At 39.2% G+C, this 18868-nt stretch overlaps 1 protein-coding gene across 11 annotated transcripts in view; it reads right to left on the reverse strand.

The window, feature by feature from the left end:
* Positions 1–11540: 11540 nt before the first annotated feature.
* Positions 11541–18868, reverse strand: part of SLC16A12 (solute carrier family 16 member 12) — a 79668-nt gene continuing 72340 nt past the window's right edge. For 10 of the 11 annotated variants that reach the window (XM_038578161.1, XM_038578156.1, XM_038578159.1 and 7 more), the window contains 2 exons: positions 17291–17550; positions 11541–14214 (listed from right to left, as the gene is read on the reverse strand). In XM_038578161.1, coding sequence (XP_038434089.1) covers positions 13940–14214; positions 17291–17550 — 535 coding nt within the window. In that variant the 3' untranslated portion in view covers positions 11541–13939. The remainder of the gene's footprint in view (positions 14215–17290; positions 17551–18868) is intronic. The other variant, XM_038578165.1, reaches the window with a different exon arrangement.

Raw genomic sequence — 18868 nt, forward strand, 5'->3', positions numbered from 1 at the left:
GGAAAGATCTGGACATTGAAGGACAAAATCAGATTACCCATGTGATCAGCCTATATATATAATACATACATATATATGTATTTCATGATGGCAAAGACCCATGTAAAAATACTGCTTTGCATTCCCTATATTATACACTCTAGTATGTCACTTTATTTAACTATCTCAACACTGCAAATGAGTAGAGACAGGCTCAGAGAGGTTAAGTCACATTTTGAAGATCATATAGCTACTAAGTGGTAGGACTAAGATTTAAAACCAGATCTGAGGGGGATCCCTGGGTGGCGCAGCGGTTTGGCGCCTGCCTTTGGCCCAGGGCGCGATCCTGGAGACCCGGGATCAAGTCCCACGTCGGGCTCCCGGTGCATGGAGCCTGCTTCTCCCTCTGCCTGTGTCTCTGCCTCTCTCTCTCTCACTGTGTGCCTATCATAAATAAATAAATAAAAAAATTAAAAAATAAAAAAACAGATCTGAAAAAATAATTAATTAATTAAAAATAAAAAATTAAAAAAATAATAAAATCAGATCTGACCTAATTTATGGTCCACTTTGTATCAGTCTTTCACAACCCTAACCCTCAATCAGAGTCACTGGTTAAGCTCTTTAAAACTCAAATTCCCAGGTCCCACCACAGACCAACTAAACCAGAACCTCTAGGGGTGAGGTCTGGAAGTTTACATATTTATAAAGCAACCAAAGTGATTCTGAGGTTTAGCCAGGTAGGGAAATGACTGTTACAGCCTCTAATACTATTGGTGGGTGGCCTTGTTCTATATCGTATGCATTCCATTTGCAAGTAGAAATCCTAAGGAAAGCTATGTTAGGTAAAGGTTAACAGTCCAAATTTAGGCACACAATTCTCAATCTGTTATGTGCAAGCTCTCCAAATAAAGAGGTTAGGGGAGATAACAAGGAATAAGCAAGAATAATGGTGAATCAGGTTTGGGAAGGATCTTGCCTCAGAATGTCAGCCTGATTCATAACTCTGGAGCCACATCAACTAAAGTAGAATGAGATAACCCAGGATTACCCTGCATCTCTTCCCAAAATTCCACCTTATCAATTATATGAGGAGTCTCCTCAAAATCTGTCAGAGTTGCCCAGTAAAAAGTTTTCCTCCCTCCTTTCCTCTCTCTCCAGAGAGAGGCCCTTGGCCCTTTATACTGCGAAATTGGATTTTCAAGTTCAGTTCTCCTTTTCCTCTTCCACATGGCCTTCTCTGGGACCTCAAGTATGAACTATAGACAACCACTCTGCTGTTTTACCTTAAAGAACATAATAAGTTTGACATTTGCCACCTAATTCATAAAACTCACATTCAGGGACCATTTGGACAATGAATCGTTGAAAAGATTGTTTCAATAACTTCTTTTTGAAAACCAGCAGAGAAGAGCTGCCTCATACACAACAAGTCTTTGGGAAACATGGCCTACCATGACACTTATCAGACTTTAATGTGCATGCAAATCATTTGGGAATCTCATTAACAGGTAGATCCTGATTCTGTGGATTTCACAGAGGGCCTGAGATTCTGCACTTTAAGCAAGGTCCCAGGTAATCATAATGTTGCTATTTTTCAGGTAAGAGTCTACATCATTCATTGCTCCTCAAGTTTGACTACACATTGGAATCACTTGAGAAGTAAAAAAACAAAACACTGGTGTCTGGATTCCATTTCAGAGGCTGACTAAACTGGCATTACAACTTTGTAAAAAGATTTTATTTATTTATTTATTTGTTTATTTATTTATTCATTCATTCATTCATTCATTCATTCATTCATTTGAGTGAGAGAGACAGCCTGAGCAGGGGGAGGGGTAGAGGAAGAAGGATAAGCAGACTCCACTTGGGCCCAACTCCCGGATGAGATCATGACCCAAGCCAAAGTCAGATGCTTACCCTATTGAGCCACCTAATCACCCAGCATTATGGTTTTTTTTTTAATTTTTAAATTTATTTATGATATTCACACACACAGAGAGAGAGAGAGGCAGAGACATAGGCAGAGGGAGAAGCAGGCTCCATGCACCGGGAGCCCGACGTGGGATTTGATCCCGGGTCTCCAGGATCGTGCCCTGGGCCAAAGGCAGGCGCTAAACCGCTGCACCACCCAGGGATCCCAGTGTTATGGTTTTAAGTTCCCTAGGTGAAACTATTGTGCTGCAAAGTTTGAAAGCCAACCTTAACAATTGACCCAAAATCTGTAAAATGGGTCCAAATCAGAGTAGTTATATAAACTCATCATTAGGCCTGACAAAGTCCAGGACATCAGGCCTGAGTTTATTTCTTGGCCTATTAGACAAACCAAAAAAATAAAATAAAATAAAATATATATATGCACACATGTACATACATACACATGTATGTGTGTATATATATGTGTGTATATATATATATGTGTATATATATTCAGGGAAGTGGTTGTAATTGCCCTTTAGGTAATCTGTCTTTTCAAGAAAATAGAAGAGCCTTTTTCAATGGATGGCAGGTGCTCTTGGAAGCTATTTTGTTCACTAAAGCTATACTGCCAGTCTCACAAAAGTTGAGATTAAACCCTTTCCACAAATGAATCAGCTGGCAAGAAAACTGGCTTCAGAGTAATGGAGCTTTTAAACATTTTCTAACCTCTCTGGGTGCAGAGCTGATCTTAGCAGTTGATCATATGCTATCTGCTTGACTTTCAAGGACAATATAAACAGTCAATATTCTTTCCTAGGAGTCCAAGATGCAAATTACCTCAGTTCAAGAAAAACTTCATAGATCCACAGAACTTTAGAATCAGGAGGACCCTGCTCTAACCAAATATATCAATAAAAAAGTTGAGCCCCAGATTGATAACATCACTTAAGATCTACCATCTTTTTGGACTATAATTTCTTCTCCTTGCTCCTAGTTCAACAGCACTCTTCACTGTTTGACAGTTTCTACCTGTAATCAATAACATTTGTCATATCAATTAAACTTTGACAGTTTGGCCATGATGTGACTGTGCCTAAATGACATCAACCACAACACAAGGCCCAAGGATGGTTCTTTTATGGAATGTATTTATTGTTGAGGTTAAGAACATGACAGAAATATAAAACACATTAAAATGCTTTTGTATTATTGGCGGATTATAAGAAATGAGAATCTTTTTGGCCTTGACAATCAGAATAGTCTCCTTTGAGTAGTTCAGGAACAATAACACTATAATCCTAGCGTGATGGCCATGAGAAGCACCTCTCAGATCTACAGCTATAAGGATTATACTGGCTGAAGGTCCTATCTGCTATATGCTGACATCTATCATTGCATTTGCATTGAGGCCACCCTTCCCAGCATGGCAGGGATACTAACTCAGGCCCTCACCTGAGAGATGCACAACTCCTCTGACAGGCAATCTAGGCTCAAGGATTCCCCATCAGCCTTGCTAAATTTTATTTAAAACTATACTGTACTCTGGGGCACCTGACGGCTTAGTCAGTAGAACATGTGGCTCCATCTCAGGGTCATGAATTTGAGACTCATGTTGGGTTATAAAGATTACTTAAAAATAAAAACTTAAGGGATCCTTGGGTGGCTCAGCGGTTTAGTGCCTGCCATAGGCCCAGGGCATGATCCTGGAGACCTGGGATCGAGTCCCACATCAGGCTCCCTGCGTGGAGCCTACTTCTCCCTCTGCCTTCTCCCTCTGTGTGTGTGTGTATGTCTGTCATGAATAAATAAATAAAATCTTAAAAAATATATAAAAATAAAAACTTAAAAAAAAAAAAAAAAACGTACTGTGCTCTAAGATGCTTCCACCCGACTTTTCTCCTCCTCTCTCTCCTGTACTTGGAGTCAGACCTGAACCACAGTCTGATGGCTCTCCCTGCCTCTCCTTGCTCCTGTTCATTTTCTCTCACAGATGTTTCTCTAATAAGTTTCTTGTATTCAGTACTATGTTAGTGTCTGCTTTTGGAGGTCAGATGAACTCAAATAGTAAAAGAAATGCAATTAGATGATTCTAATTGCTGTAGGGTAAATCATGTTCACATAATATTAAATACTGCTTATTGTTTTTCTGACTTTTTGGATCCATAATATGGTGAAAGAATAGAACATAATCTTTCCAACCTTGTAATATTTGAGTTGGGAAAGAAAAGTGGAAAGAGGTTAAGGGAGGATAGAAACCAAAAATAGACCTCATCTTGCAAAAATGGAAGTCAAGAGATTGCATTACAACTTGATGGAAGAAGAAATAAAAGTTTAAATATATTATTGTAAATTATAAACCTAATTGATAAAGTAACTACGAATTGAGCCATAACTCATAACTGGGAGGAATTGGAATAGTTCTTTAAATTCAATATTTAGGGGCAGCCTGGGTGGCTCAGCAGTTTAGCACCACCCTCAGCCCAGGGCCTGATCCTGGAGACCCAGGATTGAGTCCCACGTCGGACTCCCTGCATGGAGCCTGCTTCTCCCTCTGCCTGTGTCTCTGCCTCTCTCTCTCTGTCTCTGTCTCTCTCTGTGTCTCTCATGAATAAATAAAATCTTTTTTAAAAAATAAAAAATAAATTCAATAATTAAATCCTCTCTTAACATAGGGATCAATAAAATCTACGTTAAATAGATCCATAGCATTATAAGCACACCATGGGCACCCACTGCAGGTTGCGATAGCCTCCTCCTCCAAATCTGACCTTTCTTCCTCTCTCCCTCACCGCAAAACAGCAGAGCTATTTTATATTTAATGGCCACACCTTTTATTTGTAACTTTCTGCTCTGATACTCCCTCCTCTCCTCTTCCCCACCTCTCTTGCAAGACCAAAACTCTTGTGTCTCTCCAGTTCTCTTCTTAGCCAAGTTTCTCTGCATGATGTGCTTTCTTCTCCTTTTTAGCTTTCTCTTTTCCTGTGATCAAGCCATATATACCTCATTCTACCCCAAACAAAACTCCCACCTTCTCTGGGCAGTTTCATATTTACTAAAATAAATTTGTTCATTAAGGATCTTGTTGTATTTCAATACAATTGAATTAAAAAACAGCATCTAATTACTAGAAATATGCACAGTAGCACCATATATATATATATTCCCATATCTGCTCTGACCCTAGAGGTCTCTGTAAGTGGTAAACCAGAATTTTCAATATCTCCTTTCATGATGACACGTAGGCTGAGTAAACAATGAAATAATGAAGGTGAGATGTGGAAGATTTAGGAAAGCCGTATCTCATGAAAAAACATAGGTGCCTCATGGATAAACTCTGAAGGACAAGCATGGATTGATGTCACTTGGATTGAAAACTGAAGACACTGAACACACTGGCCTTTCCTTTCCTTAAGAAAAAGCCATTTCTGTCTAAGCTTCCGTTTCTACATCTGGAGTAAAGGCATGAAGGTAAAGAAAGAAAGAGATGAATATGCATAAGTTCAGAAGACAGCCTATAGAGGAGTTCCCGCTCTACATATCTCTGACTAACCAGCAGAGTGGAGCAAAGCTCTAAGAAAAAGAGAATGCTAGTTTAGCCACATCTGTAGGTACTGGTGACACATGAATAGCCATAGCTAACTTCTACACAGGATACCCTATGTACCAGGTGCTGTTCTAAGTACATTACATGTATTAAACATATAAAGTCCTCACCAAATCCCTATAGATAAGCATTTTTATTCTTTCCTTTGCATATGAATAAACTGAAATTTGGAGAAATTAAGTAAGCCCAGGATCACATAGCTAAGAAGAGGTGGAAAGGGGATCCAAACCCTAGATGTCTGATACTTAACCACTTTTGATATAGTCTTAAAATTTGGAATAATGAATGAGATAGGACCAATCTTTATAGAGACTTTATAGAGACTGTAGGAGAATGCTACAGAGGATCACAAGCTCAGGCATTCTACAATCATAGGTCCCCCAACACTGTTTTACATAGAGTCCCAAAACTCCCTGGAAGGCATTATGAAAAAGATCTAGTTGTCCTCATTAGCTACCTTTGATCCCGGGATTAAAAGCTGCTCTGAAACCCCTGGAGAGAATGGCCTAAGAAACCAAGGAACTCAATTTAAAGGAGAGGCTTGTCTTGAGTTGGATATTGGAAAGCAGAGATTTGGAATAAATTCCCCAGAAAAGGAAGTAAACCTACTTTGGAAAGCTAAAGAACCAGTAAACAATTAGAAGCCAAGACACGCAGTCGTTTGTCCTTGGGAGGAAGGCTATGTCTCTCACACCAAAGGGAATCACAGCCTCCTCCCAGTGTGGAAAGCCCCAGCAGAAGGCAAGGGAGAAAAGTGCTGTAACAATATAACAGCCAGAGGTAGGCTAGGACCACCTGCCTTTTAAGACAGTCTGGGCTTGCCTTGAGCCTCTAAGGTGTGGACTTTGGAAAGTGGTTCTGAGCTCTAATTCCACTGGACTTTAATTTAGTGTTGGAGTAGCTTCACCTCTCTTCACATGCTTTCTCTTTTCCATATCACATTAACTCCAGCAACCTTATGCTTCAATCTCATCAAAACAAGCAAACAACAACAAACATAAAAACCAAAACAAACACAAAAAATTAAAACCACTTACAGATCATTTGTATATAAAAACCCTTTACTGAGGTTTCTTTCTTTTTTTTTTTTTTTAAGATTTTATTTATTCATGAGAGACACAAAGAGAGAGAGGCAGAGACACAGGCAGAGGGAGAAGCAGGCTCCATGCAGGGAGCCCAGCATGGGACCAGGATCACGCCCTGGCTGAAGGCCACGCTAAACCGCTGAGCCACCCGGGCTGCCCCCTTTATTGAGGTTTCAAGAGGGAAGAATCTACAACTTAAAACTTAATATGAGATAAACACCCCCCCCTTTTTTTTTTGAAAGAAAAGGAGAGAGAGAAAAGAAGGGGCGGAGAAAGGAAGAAGGAAAGAAAAGTGAGAGAGGGATTGAGGGGATCCCTGGGTGGCGCAGCGGTTTGGCGCCTGCCTTTGGCCCAGGGCGCGATCCTGGAGACCCGGGATCGAATCCCACGTCGGGCTCCCGGTGCATGGAGCCTGCTTCTCCCTCTGCTTGTGTCTCTGCCTCTCTCTCTCTGTGACTATCATAAACAAATAAAAATTAAAAAAAAAAAAAAAAAAGAGAGGGATTGAGGCAGACAGAGAAGGAAAGAAGGAAACACCCTCAACCATTTCCTGATGCTCCTGCCTTTTCCCATGATTCTGGGCCTTATGTCTTTCCTTCCTCTATTACTCTCCCTCTGAAGTTAGAACCAATTCCTCCATTTTCCTTAAAGAGCAATTCAGTTCTAAATCATCCTAACAATCAGCCACAGATCCACTTACGCATAGCCAAGTCATCAAGTTCAACAAAAGGATCTTTCCTTTTTAACACCATCCACTTTCCTTTGAAGGCAATTACTGTTATACACAAATAGTATCCGCTTTTATTTCATAAGAATTATACATTTTAAAGGAAATCCAGTCCCTGATTCTCATGATTTGTGTACAATAAACATGATGTTTTATTTTATGTTTCCAAATTGACACAGAATACACTCCTTTATGTCACTTGGTTTCAACAATTCTCAAAATCTGACTTCTGATATGTGTTAAGAGTCTGTGTCTCACATATCAAATCAGTTAACATATTAGTAGGGAACCGGGAAGGGGATCTGGGATGGCAATCTGGATTCCTAAGGAAGGCAGAAGGCTCAAAAAAAAATTTTTTTTAAAGATTTTATTTATTTATTCATGAGAGACACAGAGAGAAAGAGGGAGAGAGAGAGAGGGAGAGAGGCAGAGACACAGGCAGAGGGAGAAGCAGGCCCCGTGCAGGGATCCCAATGTGGGACTTGATCCTGTCTCTCCAGGATCATGCCCTAGGCTGAGGGCAGGCGCTAAACCACTGAGCCCTCAAAAAAATTTTATGTTAAATTTTACCAACTGTTATCTTTAGTTAAGTCAATCAAAACCTTCATATTAACTTTAATACTCCACATAGAAAACTGACATAGGCAATCAAAATGCTGAAAAATAGAACACAGCATCTTTATTCCTATATTTTTACTGCAAGAGGAAGAGGATAAACATGGGATGGATAATGAGCAGGAACTGGGGGCCAGAAAAGAAGGAAACAATAAAGAGGGCTCCTGGGTGGTTCAGTGGTTGTGATCCACAGAGTCCTGGGATGGAGTCCCACATCGGGCTCCCTGCAGGGCGCCTGCTTCTCCCTCTGCCCGTGTCTCTGCCTCTCTCAGTGTGTCTCTCATGAATAAACAAATAAAATCTTTATAAAAAAGAAGGAGGAGGAGGAGGAAACAATAACAAACTTCCATGTTTTTTCTAATGCTGGCCTTGTCCAATTGAACTGTAATTGGAGGAGTCACCAAATTTTGGGAGGTGATCTCACTAATTCCAGCAGATGGCAGTGCTGCATAACATGTCAATTTAAAACGAAAACAAAAAACTTCCTGAAGCTCTGGACCCTTTAAGAGAGAAAACTTACAAATTATTCCTTTTTATTTAATTTTTTTTAAGTTTTATTTATTAACCTTTACACCCATCGTGGGGCTTACACACAACCCCAAGATCAAGAGCTGCACGCTCTTCCAACTGAGCCAGCCAGGCACTCCTAAATGGCTCCTTTTTAGAGTTGAGAAGTGAATAACGAGTATAACCCCATTCCCTGAAAATTACCGTTTTCAATTTAGAGACCCCAAATCTCAGCAATCCCCAAAGTCCCAGACACCCTTATAGATCCGCTCATCAGAACATTTATTAGTGTTAACTAGTATTCAGGGCTCCCTTGGTGTTGAGTGTATGTGGGAACCTCGGGAGTCACACACATAAAGTGGCTGCCCACACCCCTTTTCCCTACTCCCAGCTTCTTCCCCTAAAAAGAGTAGAGGCTGATTCCAACCCATTCAGCCCTATATCTTAGTTCCTTGGAATGACCTTCAGATTTCTTCAGCCCTTAATGAATTCTTCCTCTCCTAACCTCCATAATATGCAGTGCTCTTAGCTTCAGGTCAGCATTTAACAACTTCATGGTGTTGCTGTTCTCAAGGCAATGGTTTCGATTTACCAATTAGGCAATTAACTTGAAATCATGGAGGGTGTGCTCTCTGTATTTTGGATTCCCTGCCATAAAAAAATGATATCAGATCCTGATGAGGTGCGTGATAAATAGTTGTTAGGTGATTAAAGCCTCTCACCAACTCTTGAAAATGTTTGCCAGCATGCTAATTTTCAGTAATGCGCTATGAATTAGAGGACAGCCATAGGACTGTGCAGAAGACTCTAGTCTTCCCCTGGCCAAACACAGGTAGTCTTCCCTGTAAAGGAAAAGCAGCTTGTGAGGTGCCTGTACCTGAAATCCCTTCTTGTCATGCATGAGACACAATGCTCCACCTTACCCTAATGTTCTGGGGCTCCTTGTGTAAGCAGTGCCCTACCCCTGGAGCTTCCGCTCAATCTGAGCCCAACAAAACTTTCTAGTTAAGCCTGTTGAGGTTGAACACAGTCACATCACTTTCACTTTCAGGCCTCAATCAAAAGCTTTAGTCATTTACTTTTACCAACTTTTCTCTTTGCCACCTTTATTTGCTGTCCCAAACCTGTCCCATGATACTTGGTGCTCTGGAGCTCCTACTATCATGTGATATACTTCACACCAGGTGTCTTATTTAGACCCATGGAATTAGAAACATCTAACATATCATATCCATTCTGAGTGCAAGAGCAACTTCAAGAAAACCCAACCCTTCAAACAGACCCCATACTGCTGTGTTATAATTCTCATTAGCAGTTGCTTTATTCATTCTTTTTTTCCTTTTTTTAAATTCATTTACCCACCAAGTATTATAAAGTGCCTACTATATTTTAGACACTGGACTGCCTGGTGAATAGTCAGTATGATCCCCATCCTCAGAAAGCTTGTGGTTTTGTGGAGGAGATAACATTTTAAAGAATATATTCTTTAAAGGAAAAGAACAGTGTTCTGAGAGTGTAATGTAGGTGGTGATGGTGGGGATATGTAATTTAGATGGGGCAGTGATTAAAGATGGGCTGTCTAGAAAGTGACATTTTAACCTAGAATTCATTCACCCAAAGTCCACAGGGAAAAAAAAGGGGGGAATCAATCAGCTTTGTAACTATATGATCCATTAATAGGTGATACCAACCACCCATACCCTCTGGTTGCATGAATAAATTATTCTTGCCAGGTTCAGTTATTCCTTGACAGCTGAAGGAACTCATGTCCTGTCAGCATGTTTATATATTTCAAATAGTTTCATCAAAGAGAAGAGTAAAGAGTAAGTAATTGTAGATGCTATGGGATCGTTATGTCAAGTTCATTTTACTGTTTTACTTTTGTACGTTTGAAAATTTCCATAATAAAATGTTTTAAATGTCAGTCTCTTTATTGTGATTTAGTATTTCTCTATTCTATTTGTGAAATAGTTCACAAATATTTCTCTGTGTTATGGAAAGAAATCCCAGTCATCTCTCACTGGTAGCTGCTCTGGCAACAGGTATAAAAATCTATCGTTTGGGGTGCCTGGGTGGTTCAGTCAGTTAAGCATCTGCCTTCAGTTCTGGTCATAATCTTGGGGTCCTGGGATCGATCCCCAATTGGGGTCCCTGCTCAGTGGTGAGTCTGCTTCCCTCTTTCTCTTTGCCCCTCTCTCCCAATCATGCTCTCTCTCTCGAATTAATAAAATCATTTAAAACATTTTTTTAATCTGTTCTTTGTCAGAGTAGAAAAAAATAAAGACTTGAATTTTGAAGTATGAGAAGAGAAACTCCAGTATCTACCTTGAGTTCACACTATTTCAGTTCAATAAACAATTTCAGAGACCAGGAAGGTGAGTGCCAGATAGACATTACCATCTTCGTTATCACTGGGCAATGAACTGCGCAGGCACTTAAGAAAGAATTCAACTCCTACCTGCGATTCTGGTAACGCAGAAGATAGAACTCTCTTTTGGGACAAAGTATGTTTTCCAACCTTCTCCCTGATACACAAACATAAATACTCCCAAAGAGAAGCCTGGATCAATAGACAGCAAATTAAACCACTTAGCCTGGAAGTAGTGGTCTTGATAGAACAAGACTCTTGGGAAAACTCTTGGAAGTTTCCATTCTAGAATCTTCCCATCTATATGAATTGTAAGAGTGAAGCATAATCCAAAGTATTTTACTTCCTAAAAGAGGGCCTGTTTTCAAATGGCTTTTTGAATCCACGTAAGAAGAAAACCCAAGTAGACGCAAAGGGAAGAAGGCAGGTTCCAGCATCAGATTGCTTCCTAGCTTGACAGGATTTCACTGAAACCAGAGAAATGCAGTGGCCACCTGGTGTCCCAGTTTGCACATCTATCAAATGACAATAATATAGGTAATTATGGGGATTAAATAAGATAATGCATAGGAAGTACTTAGTACAGTAGCTAATACATTGGAAGTACTCAATAAACGGGGTTTGGCTTTTGGAAAATTATTTGATTATTTACACATCTTTATATGCCAGCTACATTTTAGCAATCCAGACAAGCCCAGTCACCATTCAATATAAATCCCTTGTACAGGGAAAAGATTTTTTTTCCAAACACAAATATAAACTCATTTTATTATGCTTTTGAAATAAGAAAATATTAGCATAAATATCTGATTTATTAGTAGAATCACAATCTGGAAAAAAGGCCCAATGGTACAATGTATCTATAGAAGTTAGTTTCTTTGCTTTTCTAGTCAATTTCAAAGTAGAGTTTACAGTGATAAAAAGTAATATTTAGATGTAGAATCATTGCACCATAATTTTATTCTTGATCCCACAGAACATCATTTCCACAAATCCCTCCCTTTTGAAATAAACAGTATAGGCACATGGAACCTTAACAGTAAAATCTTGTGGAGTTGACAACAGTAGACTCTAAGATCTACATTTCCCTTGCTGGTTTTCTAAAAATGCTGCTCCAAAAGGGAAAATAAGATATAAATTTATGCATGTATAAAGTAAAAATATCTGAAATATCTTATACAAATTTTTTAAAGCTCTGGTTTCTATACTCATTTTTCATGAATACTTATAATACTTTTAGAGAAATTATATTGCAGAGCTGGATAAACAAAATTTTACTGTGATCACTAGGAAAAATATATATATAAGAATATTTATAACTATATTTTAAAAAATCCTTAGGCTTGAAGATTCAAGAAATGACATTTAGTGTAAAGTGCTGTTCCAAACACACGTAAGTTCATTGTAACTGACTTTTTACAGATATTTCCCAAATATTGTTTTTAAATTGAAAATGACAAAGTAAATGGGTTCAAAAGGAAAGTCTAAGTAAAAGATAACAGGCAACATTCAAATTTATCTTTGGAAAACAACTATGAAATATTACAGCTTTTTTCCCATTCAATCAAGTCAGCATTTCATTCTGAAAGCAATATATTAATATGTAATTTTATGAAATAATCCAGTGATAGGCAAAAACTCTTGTTGAACATGCTTAGCCCACCTAGGATCTTCCTCAGTGCTGGCAGGGAATTTGTGAAGCCTCTTCAGGGACAAATGATTTCTTTGGGGTTCAGATTTTAAATTTTTCAACAATTAAAATCCCCTTCCAATTGTGCAACTTGCTCCTCATTTACAGGTATATTATGATTTGGGGATTCAGCACTATCCTCTGTGGATATAAAATGGCTGACGACTGAAGGATCTGGCCTTTCCCTTCTTTCCCACATCCTCCCTCTGAAAAGTCAGAGATTATCCCAAACTATGGGAAAACAGAGTACCTAAGAATGAGTTAACTATTCCAATCCAATGAGTGAAGGTATGTGAAAGAGTTCTATGAACTGTAAAGTATCACTTTACAAGGCCACTGCCTTCTCAAACTTCTCTTCCCTCTCCCCTGACCAAAGCTCTAATTAAGGAGTACTGTGATGCTGAGCTTAACCCCTGAAGTCTTCTCATTCAACTGAAGAGGCCCATCAAGTTTCTAATGATTCTCGATAAGGAGATAAAGGGCTGTGGACATTGGAACAAGCAAGCATTAGCACAGGGAAAAGGAATCTCACCTTTAGACTATCTCTAGAACAATATTTTTCAGGCTAACCTCCCAAGGTCTGTTTTGGGTAATGATGAACCTAAATGTCTGATCTGAAAAGAAAACTCTCATCAGAGACCTGCTGATCCAAGAATTCAATTCCTGCCCAGTTGGAATACTGCCCACATTTTTCAGTTCCTAGCAGGAATGTGTGCGCAATTCAAATAAAAGCTTTGTTTCTAAAGAAAAAAAGGGGAAAGCGTTGGTGTTCACATTTCAGGTAGGATTTAGAAATAACCTTGTGATTTTGTGGTGTGTTCTGTTAAATTCAGTATTATATGTGATAGTAACAGAGGTGAGTGCCTGGTCAGAAGTCAGGGCTCAGTCATAGGAAGAAAGCTTGTGGTGGAGGTGGAAGGTGAAGATGCCAAACCTTCCTCATAATGGGGTCTCTCACTAGGGCTTTAGACAGGGTTGTTGAAGAATGCTTTAGATTCTTCAAAAGGCAGTGATTAATACAGACCCTTTTCTCCATAAAGTAAAGCATAAAGTAAGCAAACCTCCATGTCATTGTTTCTGTTTACATTCTGAGGGAGTAAGATGGAGGCACAGAGAGTTTGCGACAAAGCTTCCCAAGTCTGCCTTTGTCATATTTTGAAATTACCCCTAATACAGCTAATTATAGCAGCTACATCCTAACATTCCCCATGGAGTGATGCTCATTGCTTGAAAGATAGGAGTTCAATTGTGAGTACAAATGCTAAATGAGGAAACTCTGAACCACTCCAACTTGCTTTGTGATTTGCTATTTTCCCCTATAAACATGTTAATAAAACAGTAATAATAATTTCCTTGGAAGGCAATGCTTCTGCCAAAGTTAAATGCTTCAGAGACATGTACAATCTAGTGGTCCCACCTCTCTCAGCCCTGAAGATTCCCAGGCTCAAGGCCATTGGTCATGTGGGGTTGTAACCGACAGAGCTAGAGCCACAGACTGCTCATCTTTGTGATCTAACTCTCTTGCTACAGAATAAGCCACCGATCCATTGGTCCAGAGCTGCAGCTTCGGATCAGATTCTTTGGCAAGGAACCGCAGCTGGGTTTTTTTCATCTTCTTTACAAGTCTAGCAAAGCCAAGCAACACAGAACTAAATATCATTGAAAATCCACAGAGAAGAAATGCTGCAGTGTAGCTGCCAGTTGTATCGACAAGCCATCCTGTAACAAGCAACAGCAAAATTACATTGTTGAGTTGAAAATCCAGTTGTTTACCTACTCCCAAATCTAATAATTTCTAAGGGTAATGACGATAGATTGCTATCATCACCGTTATAATTTTGACACAAAAAGCATATCTAAAAATATTGTGCAGCAATTGAAAAGTGCATTGTTTTCTAGGAAACTCCTAAAATGTACTGTTTTTCTGTAAAGTACTTGGAAGAGTGTCTCATTCTCAATAATCACACAATATATATTATTTTTAATATGGTAGAAAGGATAAAAATGGTGTCACTCAAAATATTGATGTTGAGATCATCTATGTCTGCTGAGAGAATATAATAGTACTGAACGTTAGTAATATTCCCAGTACCCACATACTGTCTATCATGAGTAACATAACATGCCTTTGGATGAAGCCAAATCCAAATTTTCCATTAGATCCAGTCATTGTACCCTATGCAGTTTGAAAATCAGAACTTTGGGCCATTGTAGAAGTTGTCAATGCAAACTTCATCAGGTATCATTCTACAATCATGGCTTTTTTTTCCTCTTTATTTCTTCTTGCAACAAATGAATCTCAATATCATATACCCTGATACTCCTCAAAATTTTTTCCAGCTCTAAATTTTGAGGAGTATCAGGGTATATGCTAAGAAAATATGGGCCATAATGATCAGAGAATCAATGGAGTCAAATTAGACCTCGGCAGGCAAGTATTTTGTGATTAAAAAGTTTTTTTAAAAAACTCCTTTAAATTGGGGTGCCTGGGTGGCTCAGTTGGCTGAACATCAAATTCTTGGTTTCAGCTCAGGTTATGATCTCAGGATCATGGGGTCAAGTCCTATACTGGGCTCCACACTCAGTAAGGAGTATGCTTGAAGATTCTCTCTCTTCCTCCCACCCCCATCTTTTTCTAAAATAAATAAAATAAATCTTCTAAAAAGTTCCTCTAAACTTAAATCCACTGTAAAAGTATATGATTTTTCCTTTCACCCACTTCAACTCATTAATTAAAAATGGTATGTAGAAGTTGTTATAAGCCTCACAAAGTTTCTTGCAATCCAAACTATTCTCAAATATTTTAGTTACTGTGTGATTTACTTATGTACTTCTGTAGCACCAAACAGAAATGATTGAGTAGAGAATTGTCATTTTAAAGGTGATTAAATAAGAGAAGTATTACAGTAAGAACTTAAACCCTAATCCTCTGATACCTGGCAACGAGTATGATGTCTGATTTGCCAAATGAAGGCCATGGATGAAAAAAGATCTAGGAATCCCAATTCCATAATGCACTGTAACTTTTTAACAGAATTACACTGCTCCTAAAGGTTGGTAAACACAAAAATTGGCTATTGAGGGAGGATGTGGGGACATTTCGGGGGCGTTTCCTAAACGCATAGTCCTATATCACAGAATTTAAACTGACCAGGATTTTTAATCTGTAGCCATTAAGCAGTTTCCCTTAGTTTGCTGATTTAGCAATCATTGAGGTTTGAAAATAATTCTAAATTGTTTATTCATAATAGCAGCTAAAGCAGAAATCCTGCCTTCTTCAAAAATTCCCTTCCTTTCTTCTAAGCAAATGGCTCATTTCTTTTTTGCCTGTCTTCAGGGATCTTCACTCTCTTGGCTTTAGTTCAGGCAGGTAATAATCAGAACCAATTATCCTCAATCTTTTTTTTCAAGATTTTAGTTATTTATTCATGAGAGACATAGAGAGAGAGAGAGAGGCAGAGACAGAGGCAGAGGGAAAAGCAGGCTCCCTGTAGGGAGCCCAATGCGGGACTCGAACCTGGGACTCTGGGGTCACGCCCTGAGCTGATGGGAGACGCTCAACCACTGAGCCACCCAGGTGTCGCCAGTTATTCTTAGTCTTTAGTGTGCATGAGCATCACAAGAAAGCTCGTTGAGAATATAGATTCCTGGAAAGATTCAGATCACAATGGAGGATCAAGGAATCTGTATTTTGTAACAAGGGCTTCAGGAGATTCTGACGTGGTGGGTGGGTGGGCGGTCCTATGACTTCATTTTGAGAGACACTGGTCTGGACCACATACCCTACGAAGGAAGGAGGGACTTTGACCTGTTTGCTGCTCTAGTAGCGCCAAAAGCAATGCTAGTGTACACAAGCAATAAATATTTGTCAAGTTACTTGTTTAACCACACTAAATTTCGACAGCATTTGACAGTTTACAAAACATTCTAGATGCTCTTTATCTGATGATCTCCAAAACTCTAAATCTAAATCTGGCCTCCCTCTAAAGCTCAGATTTCATCCTCACACAGCAATGTTGGACATTTTATTGGGTATTTCAGATTTCTGAATCTCTCTAAACTTTTAATTCATTATTTTTTCTGGCAAAGCCACTTTTTCTAACTTCCTTCTTGCTTTCAACCATGCCATTCTTTTCTAGCTTATCTTTGAGTTTTCCCCTCCTTCACCCTCACATGCTAAATTCAGTTGATATTTTTTTCCAAAACTTCCTCCTCACCCCCAGAGCTCACTTTCATTTTTGCTGCCATGGCCCTAGTTCAGGACTTTATCAATTTGCTTCTGAACCATTAGAATGGAATCCTAACTGCTTCTCCCCTAAAGCACCAGATCGATTGCTAGGTCACGTTTTCTAAAATAGACTCTTTACCCTATTACCCCTTTGCACAAAAACTATAATATTATCCATAGTCTCTGAAGAATATAGGGACTTTTTAGCTCCTTTGGCTGGCACTCAAGACACACTACTATGACAGAGTCACTTACCATTTCAGCCTCACTGCCCACTATCCCCAAGTGGGACCCTGTACTCCCTCTAGATTTCCCCCTGAATGTGCCTAACTTATTTATAAATCTGAACAGCTGCTCCATTCCGTTGCTCCCATCATTAGTGTGGAATGGAATCAGGACCTTAATTTTGGATTTCTTCTTTCCAAGTAGGTTAAGGTCCCCACTCAATTGGAAGAAAATTATCCCAACTTAACTTCCAATCATCACTGTCTATGTGTGAGTTCACTGTTTTTTCACATCAGTATAGCAAAGAGAAGAGGTGCTTGGGGGATCTCTCTGGAAACTTACCTGCAATAGGTGGACTCACCAAGTATGGCACTGCATGAAGGAAGTATACTACACCAAGTGCTGATGACAAAGAAGTGGTCCCTACTATTTCTGCAGTCACTACTGGGATCAGAGTCACGTAGGCACCATCAAAGTAGCCAAAGGTACAAGAGAAAGGCACGAGCAGGGGAAGACTTTGAAGCATTGGGAGGCAGAGATAGCAGAGCCCATCTAGTCCCACGGCAAAGAGGTAGCAGACATACTGGTAATTCTTCAGGCACCTGTAGATTTGAAGATCAAGAATGAGTGCTGTATGCACAGGTTCTATCAAAGAGTTTTAGAACCATGGCCATGCAGCAGTAAGCACTGCAGTTATTCATAGAGAATAACTTCCCATGGTGTGTTATCTATGTTGTCTGCTTATCTTTCTTTTGGTATATGAAAACACAATTCATCTTCCCAGGAAACATGGTGTGGCAGAAAATAATATATGCTCTGAAGTTAGAAAGATGGAAGTTTGAATCCAGTTCTATCACCTGCTAACTGCTTAACCCTAATCTCAATTTCTTTAGCTATAAAATGGGAAGTTTATCTATCTCATAGGGTTACCCTGAGGATAGTTGTAAAATAACATGTAGAGTATCAGGAGACTAATATTTTCTAGCATTCTATCATATTAGATGCTTTCATATAGGACCTCCACTAGTATCTGGCACATTATATATGCTCCAAAACCCAAGTTACAAGGTAGAAGCTAGAATATGAAGACATTAAAATGATTTGCCAGGGATTATGAAGGTCTTGTACTAGGACTAAGTCTTATTTTGACCCTTCCCAGTGGCACTTGCATTCCACTTTTCCTCTATATCTCCAAACTCATGACTGATACCAAATGGCATTGATACCATCACTATTTCAAAGACTCAGTAAAATATCAGCACTGTTAAAAAATAACTAAAAGCACAACACATCACTATTTCAAAGACTCAGCAAATATCAGTAGTTAGTACTTTACAAACATTTTTTTCAACCCACTGTCCCCTTTGGGCCTCACAGAATGCTAAGAGGTTAATAGAAAAATATTGCACTGGCCTGTTTTATAGATGATGACCCCTGAAGATCTGAGAGTTAGTGATTTTCCTTAGGTCACAGGGATAATAAGGGACAGAGCCAGCACAAGAATTTAGGTCTTGAACATCTCCAACTAGAGATACCTCTATCAAACCTACACTGGGCTGTTGTTGAGTTGATTGTCAAGATAGATACCTCTGCTCTCCCCTCTTTTCCTTAACCATTACATTTTTTGGAATGAATTTTAAATATTATATTCATAGCACTGGAGAATGGCAGTTGAACCCTGATTAATTACCAAAGACATAATATGTGAGAAGCCACAGGATGATTGCTCTCCCAGGTCATAGCTCAAGTGTGAAGAGTCCATCATTGATGAGAAGATGAGTACCTCGCTCTCTTCAATTCTAACAGATAAGCATTAGCTGAAGAAACTACTTGGCAGATTTCTGACAACTCTGATTTCTAAGCCTAAAATGATAATGAAATAAGTATTTGCTATTTGTATTGACAAACAGAAATATGTGC

The sequence above is a fragment of the Canis lupus genome, chromosome 28 (genome assembly GCF_011100685.1).
Source record: "Canis lupus familiaris isolate Mischka breed German Shepherd chromosome 28, alternate assembly UU_Cfam_GSD_1.0, whole genome shotgun sequence".
Classification (NCBI taxonomy): domain Eukaryota; kingdom Metazoa; phylum Chordata; class Mammalia; order Carnivora; family Canidae; genus Canis; species Canis lupus.